Below are 13,616 nucleotides of genomic sequence, written 5' to 3'. Positions count from 1 at the left end.
TGGCTGCCCTGCCTAAGGGCTATACTACAATAGACCCACTTCCTGACAATGGACACTTCAGGTTTACAGGCCCTCATGCACGTCTCTATCCAGGGACAATGTGGAGCCTCCCAATTTTTGGCTGCCCTGCCTAAGGGCTATACTACAATAGACCCACTTCCTGACAATGGACACTTCAGGTTTACAGGCCCTCATGCACGTCTCTATCCAGGGACAATGTGGAGCCTCCCAATTTTTGGCTGCCCTGCCTAAGGGCTATACTACAATAGACCCACTTCCTGACAATGGACACTTCAGGTTTACAGGCCCTCATGCACATCTCTATCCAGGGACAATGTGGAGCCTCCCAATTTTTGGCTGGCCTTCCTAAGGGCTATACTACAATAGACCCACTTCCTTACAATGGGCACTTCAGGTTTACAGGCCCTCATGCACGTCTCTATCCAGGGACAACGTGGATCCTCCCAATTTTTGGCTGCCCTGCCAAAGGGCTATACTATAATAGACCCACTTCCTTACAATGGGCACTTCAGGTTTACAGGCCCTCATGCACGTCTCTATCCAGGGACAACGTGGATCCTCCCAATTTTTGGCTGCCCTGCCAAAGGGCTATACTATAATAGACCCACTTCCTTACAATGGGCACTTCAGGTTTACAGGCCCTCATGCACGTCTCTATCCAGGGACAACGTGGAGCCTCCCAATTTTTGGCTGCCCTGCCAAAGGGCTATACTACAATAGACCCACTTCCTCAAAATGGGCACATTAGACTCAAGAGGCCTTCATGTACGTCTCTTCTCAGGGACATCGAAAGCCACACAATGTTTTCACGTAAAATCTTTCATGTAATCTCCAAAAGTAACATACACCAGCTCTATCTCACTATTGGGTATGTGCCCTTAACATTTCCGCCATGAAAATTCATTTTGATGTCATTTTGGAAGGTTTTCTGGTGAGTCCGTAAAAATGGCGTAAAACGCGGACAAAATTGTTCACAGCTGTGACTTTTGAGTGATAAATGCTTCAAGGGATCTTCCCCATGCTGTTGCCATGTCATTTGAGCACTCTTTTGAGACTTTTGTGACATTTTTAGGGTTTCTACATGCTGCCGGGGGTCATTTCATAAAAATACTCGGGTCTCCCATAGGATAACATTGGGCTCGGTGCTTGGGCCGACTACACGAGTATCTTGGGATGCTCGGCCCGAGCCTCGAGCACCCGAGCTTTTTAGTACTCGCTCATCACTAGTAATTGTGTTTATTTACTTTCACTTACAGCTTAGTGATCAGGGGGTGTCTCATAGACGCTTGCCATAACTAAGCTAGGACTTAAGGGGGCTTTACACGCAACAACATCACTAACGAGATGTCATTGGGGTCACGGAATTCGTGACAAACATCCGGCCTTGTTAGCGACGTCGTTGCGTGTGACACGTACGAGCGACCACTAATGATCAAAAATACTCACCAAATCGTTGATTGTTGACACGTCGTTCAAATCCCAAATATCGTTGATGGTGCTGGACGCAGGTTGTTCGTCGTTCCTGAGGCAGCACACATCACTACGTGTGGCACCCCAGGAATGACAAACAACACCGTACCTGAATCCTTCGGCAACGAGGTGGGCGTGACTTTCCTGCGGCTGCTCACCGCCCCTCAGCTTCAATTGGAAGCCTGTAATGTGACATCGCTGTGACTCCGCACGAACCGCCCCCTTAGAAAAGAGGCAGTTCGCAGGCCACAGTCTGACGTCCTGGCAAAACCAGGTAGTCACAGAGAGGCCCCCGCACAACACCGCTCCCTCACTAGGAAACACACAGCCAACCAGAAAACCCTAGTCACCCCCCCTTAGGGACAGACAGACACACCACTGGGCGTGACCAGGCGGTTGGTCACGCAAATAGCTAAATTTCTCTTTATTCATATGTTCATGGCATTAATGCAGATTCCATTTTCATATTTTCATTCTTACATATAGCTATTGGATTTTTCATGTCAGTATTTACACAGCAGTTTCTGCTTTTCATATATTCCCGTTACATAGTCACTGGTGTGCATACCTTCTCTTCATATAGTGTAGATTTTTTAGGTTTTTGCACCCAGTTCAGACTCGGAATTGGTGTTCCAGACGTTATTTCTTTATTGATTTGTAGTCTTTTGTTTGTGAACCCGGCCCCACCACACCTATTGCCAGTCCACATTATACGCATATATAGCCTGGGTCTCAAGCTTCCCAACACGGTAAGTTTTTTAACTGCATGAGAGGACACACACTAGCTAGGGACCCCAACGTAGAGAAATACTTTGGCGTAGTGTTAGGGCTGTGGCGGGGTGGGGGTCCCTCAGGACGACAAAGAGGCAGTGACCCAAATAGTCCGATCCAAACAGCTTTATTGTCTTCGCTGTACAGGTAAAGTCACCCGGAACACAGCCGGGTTATGCACCGTCCGAACGGGTCCCCGTCACACCGGCATCCCTTGCCGTAGGAGACGGTCTTACGATGCCCCGTTCAGCTGTTCCAGGAGGGTCCGCAGACGTATAATCGCTCCACGCAGGCCTGGAGCTTTTCCAGGCTTCCTGCTCTGCAGCTTACAGAGCAGACTCTATTACAAGTTCATAGTGGAAGTTTAACCACTTTCCCCACTCTCTGGCACCTACTAGCAGACACCTCTAGCTGAGGTTCCTTCTCGGCCCCAGGGCCCTCTGCAGACCACTGGGTCTGTGTCTCCTCCAGGAGAGGTTCGGCCCTACAGCCCTGGTCTGGCTGCGCTCACCTCAGTCTCGACTCAGACTTAATATCGGAGCCCTGTGCTCAGCCTCCACGCAGGTTGCTCCATCCAGAGCTCTCGGCTCTGCTCTCACTCTCTAGAACACACACTGCCAGTCTCCTAAATCAAGCTGGCCACACCCACAGGTGGAGGTCTGTGATTCTCAGCCCTGCACAGCACCCTGGGATTATTAAAGGGAACCTGACCCTTATATGTAGCAAGAAGCCTTTGTGGACTACAAGTCCCATAGCAACCTTTTCCGTTTAGATATCGCAGGTACCTTTTCCACTGTGACATATAGCGACCATTTACCACATTGGTGGTCGCTACCTCACAGGGCTCTATTGCATTGATCAATTCAATAGCTAAATTTCTCTTTATTCATATGTTCATGGCAGTAATGCAGATTCCATTTTTATTCTTACATATAGCTATTGGATTTTTCATGTCAGTATTCACACAGCAGTTTCTGCTTTTCATATATTCCCCTTACATAGTCACTGGTGTGCATACCTTCTCTCCATATAGTGGAGAGGAGTGTGGGCTGGAGCTAGGGGTAGCTCCAGCAAGGAAGTTTAAGTTGAACGGTGCCAGGGTAGGAGTCCTGGTGCCACTTGCTAGGAGGCAGACGGTGGTCTCCATCAGCAAGAGACGGGAAGACGGCTCGGGAGAACCGAGGTGGACTGGGACAGGGTTGTAGCCCGCCGATACCGACATGGGGAACCAACCCGGAAACCGTAGTACAAAGGGGGGTACTCGGACCCTGAAGCCAGGACCAGAACCAAGCGGAACTGGTTAACTAACCAATTGTGGCCAGGACTAGAGGTCCTGTCCCACCCAAAGTCCCTCATAGAAGACAACAGTCCACCGATTAGGGATAAGAGGTCACCGCCAGGGCCCATAGATCCCACGGGCCAGCGTCTGCATGGCATGGTTCCTTAGGCCACATCCAGCCGGGAGCAGACTCCTGAGTTTCAAACTAGGAAAGTCCACCTTACACAAAGCAGTGCATGAAAAGGATAGAGACCACCAGCCGGGTGGGGGACCTGCAACGCAACCGGCCACGGCACCGGCCGCGGCACCGGCCACCACCACCTTGGTTTACCAGAGACTTGTGTGTTATACTAACAGTGAGAACACCAGCACCCCCTGCGGTCGCCATCCCCTGCACTGAGCAACCGGGTCCCGGGGCCACCATCCCTGCCCACGGAGGGGTTAACAACTTGCTGCACATCTCCCCAGGGTGCCCCATAGCAGCAGCAGTGGTGTCCGACCTCACCACACACCGTGGGTGGCGTCACGAACTTCCGTACATCTACGTCCCTTCCCCCCATTTATTCAGCGTGTCCGTGTGACCCCCGGGTCCGAAGACCTTCTAGCCACCACACCGGAAGGTCCGGGCCCAAGCAGCGCCGGCTGCTGGCACAGAGATGGCACACCCTGAAACTTGGCGTCACGAACAGGATACTTACCCATCCACTTACCTTGTAGAAGTGCACCATGTATTGGACAGTCAGCGGTGATCCGTTGCAAAATTTTCAGAAGTCACCATCTTGCCGCCATTTTGGGCGCGAAAACTACAGCCCAGCGTCTTCTGCCCCAAGAAAAGGGCGCGAAAGCCGAAGCCCCTGGGAACGCGGCCAGAAACTGAGCCCGGAAGTCGAAAAATGAAACTAACAGGCCGCAGAAAGAAGTGCCAGCAAAAGACCAAGGGGGGGGCGGGTGAAGATTCTGCGACATGTGACCGAGCAGATAAAGGGCAGGGACTCCAGGACTCTGCCACCCTTGTTCCTGGATACCACCGACTGTGCACCATGGCCGACCCATCTGGCAAGGCCGCAGTGCAGGAGCCCATGCCGGGAACAGCCGACTGGGTAGAAGCCCAGACGGAGCGAATGTGCCGCCGGATCCAGGCACAGGCGAGTTTTCTGCTCAAGAGATGGATGGCCGAGATGGCGGAGTTGGCCGCAGCAGTCCGCGCCCAGGAAGTCGAGGCAGCCTTGGAGGAGCGGGTAAGTGACCCACGCCCCTATGTCCCCCAGGGACCGGCCGATCAGGCTGAGGGACCCGGTCTACCCCTGCCCGCCACGCTGCCTGCCTTGCCGCCCGTACCTGCTGCTGACACCCCGCTTGGTCCACTGCCACCAACATCGGCAGCGGTGCCCGTTCCATTGGCCCGCGAGGACCAGCCAGAGGAAGCCGCCAGCAGTATGCCTGTCACCATCCCGGCACCAGTACCGGCTCCACGCCAGACCAGCGCCCGGAAAGTGCCCGGTCCAGCCTTGGTCCCGACAGCGATCCTGGTCCCGGAAGAAGCCACGCCCGAGACAACAAAGGCACCGGCAGTCCGCCCGGCCACGGCGGAGGAGGTCCCAGACCAGAAGTCGGCACAGCAAGCCACGCTGGCCGCTCCCAGACTCAATCTGAAGAATGCCACCTTCCGGGTGAGGGGCCCGACATATGAAGGCCAGGTTCAGCATTTTAACCCCCAAAACGGATGGGGGTTTATATACGAGCCGGGCATGGAGGCCGAGATATATGTGTCCCGGAGGGACGTGGCTCCTCATCTGCCCGTTGGCCACCCCGACCGGGACCTGGAGCCCGGGGAGTTAGTGACCTACACCCAGCACTGCGGAGAAGGGGGGGGGTTGCCCTTGACGTCAGAAGGAGGGTGACCATGGGAGCCCAGCTGCACGTCCACCAATCTCCGCCACTCTCCAGTCCCGATTATGATGATGTTTAGGTAGTGGTTCCCGGCTACCTTCCCTGCAAAGTCCCCCATTGGGACAGTCTGATGTTGTTTTACAGTCCCGTTTTAAAGTTCAAAAAGACAATGGCTTAGAGCTTGCAAGCCAGCCCATAAACGTTTTGGTCTTGTAAATAGCCCCTGACCAACCTTCTCACCAAGCCGCAGTCTCTGGAGAGGCTGATTGGAGGACGGGCCTGCGGTAGAGTAGGCCAAGGCCCTGTCTTCAGCAAAACCGGTGACTACCCTCCGGGTCAGGGGTCCCCTGGACGTGGGGTCCTTGAAAAAGGACTGCCGGATAAGGAACTTTTTACCCAGCCCGTGTGGGCAACACCCGGACCTACCCTGGATTTGGGCAAGGGGTGCCAACCTGTATTTTAGAGGTGGCATCAGGGCTAGGCTGTTTTGGGTGGGGGAAGTGAGAAGGACCCGGTCCTTCCCGTCCCGGTTTTATATGGCAACCTTAAAGTAACATGCCTCCTGTAAGGGAAGAAAACAAAATATGCTTGATTGTAAAAATGTTATACTTGTAACTGTTCATATTTTTATCTTTTCCAGTTAAATAAATGGTGGTGGTCGGACAGCCCGCGGACAGTCTGTGTTTAACCAAGGGGGAATGTGACGCCCTGGCAAAAACAGGTAGTCACAGAGAGGCCCCCGCACAACACCGCTCCCTCACTAGGAAACACACAGCCAAACAGAAAACCCTAGTCACCCCCCCTTAGGGACAGACAGACACACCACTGGGCGTGACCAGGCAGTTGGGACACGCCCACCCAGGGGTACAGACAGCTGACTGCTGGCACGGGGGCGGCACAACAGCGACGTCGTTAGCTAGGTAAGTATATGTGATGGGTTCTAGCGATATTGTGCGCCACGGGCAGCGATTTGCCCGTGACGCACAAACAACGGGGGCGGGTACTTTTACTAGCTGCCATTAACTCCTTATTACCCCAATTGCCACCGCATCAGGGCAATCGGGATGAGCCGGAAAAAGTCCCGGGACTGTCGCATCTAATGGATGTGGCAATTTTGGGTGGCTGCTGGCTGATATTTTTAGGCTTGGGGAGCTCCCAATATCGTGGGTCTCCACAGCCTGAGAATACCAGCCCCCAGCTGTGAGACTTTATCTTGCCTGGTTATCAAAATTGGGGGGGACCGCATGTGGATTTTTTTTTAATTATTTATTTAATTTACTGTACGATATAGACCCGGCCACCGGCGTCTGTGATTGGCTGTAGTCAGACAGCTGTCACTCAGCATGAGGGCGGGTATGCCTGTAACCAATCACAGCCACCGGTGAGCAGAGAAGGAGTGAATATGTTATGAGCCTAATGAGCGGCCGGCTCGCGGCAGCAGTGTGACAGCCGACTGGTGATCGGTGAGTATGTAGCGCTTGCTCCTACCACTTTGCGCCCAATTCTGGTCCCCCTAGACTTTATATGGAGAGTAGTATCTGGCCAAATACCAGCCTTCCGAAATGCAGGGATAGAACGCAAAAAGAATTGACATGCTGCATCTTTGTGGTCACCACAAAGACGTAGCCAAAAAAAAACTGCAATGTGCAGACAGCAAAAATGAAATCTCATAGACTTTGCTGGGGATGGAAATTCATGCAGTTTTGAGACCAAAACTGCACCCAAAAAACGCGCAAAAATGTGGCAGAAAACGCAGTGCTGACACATAGTCGAAATGTTTATGTTTTTATGTGATGGGGACATATATACAAGGATGGGGATAATATACAAGGCAGGATGATCATTGCCAGGATGGGGTACCTTAGTAGAGAATTTTTGGGACATTACCCCCATAACAGTGTGAGCACCAGATCCTCACCCCATAACAGTGTGTCATGACCACATTTTTTGCTTAAAATTTAATTTATTCCTCCTCTAAAACCAAGGTGCGTCTTATGGTCCAGTGCGTCTTATAGTCCGAAAAATATGGTATACTTTTACATTTGGTGCATTATGGGCTGTTCTAAACAAAGAAATCTAAAGGTATGAGTAAGTGTAGATTTGTGCTAGAATTTGCATCAATTTCTTGCAATTATTAAGATGACCTATCCCTCATGGTTAAAACTAAGCTTTTTCCTCCCAATTTTCAAACATGGTGAGGTCAACAACATGGTAAATTTTAACACTATATAATGTACGCTAAAATTTGTACTTTTTTTACTCTACAAGGAGTGGCAAGTGGAAAGCTGGCACAAACGGCATGAAAATTATCCCTTGTAGGTATGAAACAGATGTAAGGAAAAGAGTTCTCTTTTCACTCTTCCCATTAGTGATTGACTAATGCTGTGTGCACAGAAATAAAGCAGTCTGTTGTCCATCAGTGTGAGAAGGGTAGGACAGGGACTTGGGGAGGGACAGAGTTTCTCTCTTAAATAGATTGGACTTATAAATTTGTGTCTGCTGTACTGTATTCTCTGATCACGTCTATCAACAGGGGCATAACAATCAAGGTCACAAAGTGTGCGACCGCACCGTTACCCATGAAGGCGGTACTTGCTGACAACAGCACAGCTTTCCAAGGTCGCACATTCAGCTTAGCTATATGTAGGCACGCAGAGACAACTTCTCTCTGCACCGCAATAACTGTAGTGGCCACCAGTCTATCAGATGCTAGCAGCACCCACCCCACCTGCGCCGGCATGGAGAAAGAGGAAACTGCTCGCTGCGTTACCACAGACTGGTATGAATAGTATTTTTGTGTGTCTGTTTAAAAGCGTCTGAGGAAAGCGCCAGCAGTAAGGAAATTATAAAAGGATGGGGCCAGGATGTGGGACATTATTACATAAAGAACCTAAGATGGGGGATATTATTAAAAAGATGGGGCCTGGATGGGGTAAATTATTATATAAAGGGCTAAGAACGGGGGCCATTATTACAGGAAAGGGCTCAGCAAGGGGGAGATTATTACAGAAAGGGAACCAGGATCGGTTATATTATTATAAGAAGGGGCCTAGGATGTTATTACAGGAAGGGCCCTAGGATGGGAGACATTAGTACATAAAGAGTCCAGGAGGGGAGGTATTATAAAAGATGGGGCCAGATTGGAGGAAATTATTACATAAAGGGCCTAGGACAGTGTCACAGTCATCTCCCTGTTGTTTAGAGACTAGTGACAAGTTCTGGTCTGGAGCCTCTCTTTTACACCTTAACTCCTCATTTACCTTTGGTGTCTCATGAGTTAATGTCACTTTGTTGCCAGCAGCTATTAGCAGTGCAGGTCAGCTATAGCTGCTTTGACCCCAAGCCCTTTTAGATTTAAATAGTGTGGTTTTCCCAGCAGTCCTTGCTGTTGATAGAATTCATACTACTCTGGCCATGCTGGTGGAAATTGCTGCTGAGGAATTGTCCTGTGCCCATCAAACTTCTACTGTGGAGTCTATCTGCAGCTGTGGATTTTGATGTTTGTATCCTTCTGTTTATCCCCCTGTCTGTCTTTCCTTTCCCCTCCGTGTTTATTAGTGCAGCGGTGAGACTAGTGTCTCCCGCCAGCCATCTCACTAGCCAGGGGTAGTTGCAGGACTAGGAAAGGATTAGGTATCTGGCCCGGTGATGGGTTGAAACACGTCATATAGGGGTGCTAGGGAGCTTAGGTAATAGCATGAGGTGAGTTCAGGAGGTATCCCCTCACCCCTTTCCATAACCATTGGGCCACCGTTGTTAAAGTGTCCCTGGTGTCCCCCCTTTGTTTGTGGTGTTTTTTGTAGTGTGTGTGTGTGTGTCACACGGTGCATATGGACTTCTCCTACTCTGAGTGTGACAGACAAGGACCATTATTACATGACAGGGCTCAGGAAGGGGGGCATTATTACAGGAAGAACCCTGGATGAGGCACATTATTATAGGAAGGAGCCAAGGAGCCCAGGATGGGGGACAATATTACAGAAAATGGGATATTATTACAGAAAGGAACCTAGGACAGGGGCCATTATTACAGGATGGGGCCCAAGATGGTGGACAAAATTACAGGTTGGAGCCCAGGATGGTGGACATTACTACAGGAAGAATCAAGAATGGGGGCCATAATTAAATAAAGGGACACAGATGAGGGATATTATTACAGGAAGAGGTCATTATTACAGGATGGAAGCCAGGACGAAGTCCCTGTCAATATTTTGCATCAGGGCCCATAGGACTCTAAATATACCCCTATCTACCAATAGTTTTGTGCTGTTTTAGCTGATAGAAGAGAGGACTTTCCTCCAAACTATACTGCATTATACACTTTCTTTAGCAGAAATGAGAACTTTACAAAATCTTACCTGTGATAGAGCAGTATATAATGTGAGGGGCTGTTTTCATCAGATCTTCATAACCTAAACCCATTTCAGCTAGCTTTCCAGGAATGTAATTTTCTATGAGAACATCACAAGCTTGTGCAAGCTGAAAAATAAATGCATAGATATTACAGTAATTATATAAATAGAACAGAAAAGTACCCCAAGTTGTACACTCTGCGAATAGTAAGGTTTTAGCTCTAAAAGCCCTCAAGAGTCATTTCTGCACTAGCTGTAAATATAGGCTTTCAATTACCATTTTATTGAACAGGCAAAAAACATTAACCATTTCCAAGAAAGTAAATCTAATCCAAACCAAGATTTCTAAAGAGAAATAAACTGCACCTTAGGTGCATAAATAATGTGCTGCATAAAATATGATTGTGAAGTTTGATATGCATTTCATATATTCATGACGCTTATCTAAAATACTTATGGGTTTAAGTTTACATAGGCTATCCGGACAATACAGAACTTTACTCAGTGACCCAGTGGATTGGAAAAGTAAAAAAAAATACAGACATATTACTAACCTATCAGCAACTGTAACGCCTGCCTGGATCCACAGACTCAGAAGGGCTGTAATGGACAGGCTAGAGGGAAGCCACTCACCAAGCAGGACCCCCATAACCCTGAAACCCTTTAACCCCTATACAGGGATTTGGAATTACACAGGGCCCTGGAGATCACTACCTGTGCAAGGCTGCAGTCTGAGACAGTAGTCGTCAGGCAGGGTCAAACCAGGAATTGCGGAACAGGGACAGAATCGTTAGGCAAGTTCGTAATCAGAAACAAGCAGAGGTCAAAACCGGATCGGGCACCAAGGTACAAAAAACAGCGGGCAGGAGGGTAGTCAGGAAACAAGCGGTAATCAACACACGAAATCACAGGACCAAACAGGAGCCAGAATTCTCAGAACTATCTCTGGCAGAGGTCAGCAGACAGGAGGGGCATTAAAAAGGGTGTGGTGTCTTCCCATAGAAAGTAGCTGAATGATGGTACCTCAGCTGGGAGACACCCACCACCTACAGTCAGCCAGTGGCACTGCAGATCCCCAGGAAACCCAGACCAGTGGATGAACAGAGCCTGCGCCCACCGGCACCGCTGGCATCGACTCCTCTCCCATCACCAGCACCATCCACGGCAGGAACACGTCGTTGCCTGGCGATCGGAGTAGAAGTAGATGGAGCGGACTCCGTCGGTGACATAACAGCAACCACATGGATCTAAAATGGCCGCGCTGTGGTCTATGCAGAGACAGGGAGTGGTAATGTCATTATTCCACCAGCAGCTGGACTGCTGCGGCCTGTGATTGACTGCAGCAGGGAACTTTAAGCAGCACATCATCATAAAAAATACAATGACGTGCTGCTCAAAACACCTGCAACTGTAGCCAATCAAAGGCTGCAGCACTTCAGTGGCTGGAGAAATTGTGATATCACCACTTCCTGTATCTGTGCATGAAAAGGAGTGGACTATGCTGGATCACACAGCGGGTGCCAGTTGTGTTAAACAGCTTGCATCCCCCACAAATTGTAACAAATGGAGTCAGCTCCAAATCGCTGCTGTTTAACTCCTTAAATGCCACTGTCAATCTTTAACAGCTACATTTCAGTTGTGTATTATAGATGTTGCCTGTTAAGGGTGCCCATCAACCACCTTGTGACGTGATTTCAGGATGCCGATGGCTCTCAATAGCAGCTGGGGGCCTCCTGAAGGCCATCTAGCTACTCCTGTGAAGTTTTAATTCCCACCTTTTCCAGTTAAAACACATAAATAAAAAAACATTTCAAGTATTAAAGAACAAAAATCAAATATCAAAAATAAGTTTTCATCTTCCCCACCAACAAAAGTGCATCAAAATGCAATAAAACTTGGCGTATATGTGCCGCCCCCGTGCCAGCAGCCGATGCTGCTCAGATCCGGGCCTTCAGAGATGGTGGCTCGAGGGTCTCCGGACCCGGGGGTCTCGCGGACACGCCGAATAAATGGGGGGACGTAGATGTATGGGCTAGGCCGTAATAAGTTTGTGACGCCACCCACGGTGTGTGGTGAGGTGGGACACCACCGCTGCTGTTACGGGGCGCCCGGGGGAGATGTTGTGCAGCAAGTTGTTAACCCCTCCGTGGGTAGGGATGGTGGCTCCCGGGACCTGGTGGCTTGGAGCAGGGGATGGCGACCGCAGGGGATGTTGGTGTACTCACTGTTAGTAAAACACACAAGTCTCTGGTAAACCAAGGTGATGGTGGCCGGTGCCGCGGCCGGTCGCGATCGGGTTCCCCACCCGGCTGGTGGTCTCTATACTTTTCCTGCACTGCTTTGTGTAAGGTGGACTTTCCTAGTGTGAAACTCAGGAGTCCACTCCCGGCTGGATGTGGCCTAAGGAGCTGTGCCCGCAGACGCTGGCCCGTGGGATCTATGGGCCCTGGCGGTGACCTCTTATCCCTAATCGGTGGGCTGTTGTCTTCTATGAGGGACTTTGGGTGGGACAGGACCTCTAGTTCTGGCCTCAATCGGTTAATTAACCAGTTCCACTTGGTTCTGGTCCTGGCTTCAGGATCCGAGTACCCCCCTTTGTGCTCCGGTTTCCGGGTCGGTTCCCTGTGTCGGTATCAGCGGGCTACAACCCTGTCCCAGTCTAACTTGGTTCTGCCAAGCCGTCTTCCCGTCTCTTGCTGACGGAGCCCACCGTCTGCCTCCTAGCCAGTGGCACCAGGGCTCCTACCCTGGTACCATACAACTTGAACTTCACCGCTGAAGCTCAACTTAGCTCCAGCCCACACTCCTCTCCAAACTGAACTCTCAAGCTTAACTCACTGTTTTCCCACCCCGGGCTGTCTAGACCCCTGTGTGGGCGTGTCCCAACCACCTGGTCACACCCACTGGTGTGTCTATCTTTCCCTAAGGGGGGATGACTAGGGTTTTCTGGTTGGCTGTATGTTTCCTAGTGAGGGAACAGTGTTATGCGGGGCCTAACTGTGACTACCTGGTTTTGCCAGGGCGTCACATATATATCTTGAAATTATACCAATAAAAACAACATCTAGACTAGCTAAAACAAACAAGCCCTCCCACAGCTCCATTAGCAGAAATACAGTATATAAAAGTTACAGGTCTCAGAAAATATCAACACAAGCCAGTTTATTTTTTTCACAAATTTCTAAATGTCTTGTCAACACTTAAAAAATAACCTTTGCAAGCTTGGTATTCATACTTCATTCATACTTGGCATTCATTCATTGGTAATCACATTGACCTGATAAATCATGTTGTAAGGTAATTTTTACCGCACAATGAAAAGCATAAAAGCAATGCCTAAAAAACAATGTTGGAACTGCCTTTTTTAAAATTTCACCATATTAGGAATATTTTCTATTTTTCATTACATTATGTGTATACGTCATAGATGGGAGATATGTATCACAGAGGTGGTTATCCTCAGTGATGTAATTCCTGGAGGCAAGCTTCAGCACGTATAGTACTGAGAGTGGTAATAGTGCTTTGCAAGGTCTGGGTTTCTGAACAGTCAGAGAGATGAGTGGAACTGGTTGTTCACATACCACGGGGCGTGGTATGGTGAATATAAGGAAGTCTAGATGTATCATTAGTTGTCTCTGTGTGGAGGTAAGAAGGCCTCCTGTGTGAAGTCTCCATTATAGGACTTGTGTATTGGACTTTCTTTGAAGTGCTGTTGTTTGGACTTTGCATACTGTTTTTTTCCTGCACTGAGAGGCCATTTATTTTCTGTTTGTGGCTTGCTTTATGAAGTTTTAATATAGCAGCCTGGATGTTTAATTTAAATCGCCTCCTGT

At 49.4% G+C, this 13,616-nt stretch overlaps 1 protein-coding gene across 1 annotated transcript in view; it reads right to left on the bottom strand.

Annotated features, from left to right (window-relative positions):
- Window positions 1-13,616, bottom strand: part of SUGCT (succinyl-CoA:glutarate-CoA transferase) — a 1,764,969-nt gene that overhangs the window by 1,682,712 nt on the left and 68,641 nt on the right. Inside the window, exon 6 of the mRNA XM_075316596.1 lies at window positions 9,790-9,910. Within this exon, the coding sequence (XP_075172711.1) occupies window positions 9,790-9,910 (121 nt within the window). The remainder of the gene's footprint in view (window positions 1-9,789; window positions 9,911-13,616) is intronic.

The sequence above is a fragment of the Anomaloglossus baeobatrachus genome, chromosome 6 (assembly GCF_048569485.1).
Source record: "Anomaloglossus baeobatrachus isolate aAnoBae1 chromosome 6, aAnoBae1.hap1, whole genome shotgun sequence".
NCBI classification, from domain to species: Eukaryota; Metazoa; Chordata; class Amphibia; order Anura; family Aromobatidae; genus Anomaloglossus; species Anomaloglossus baeobatrachus.
The sequence above is the reverse complement of the archived record's forward strand: the minus strand, read 5'-3'. Positions and strand labels throughout refer to the sequence as shown.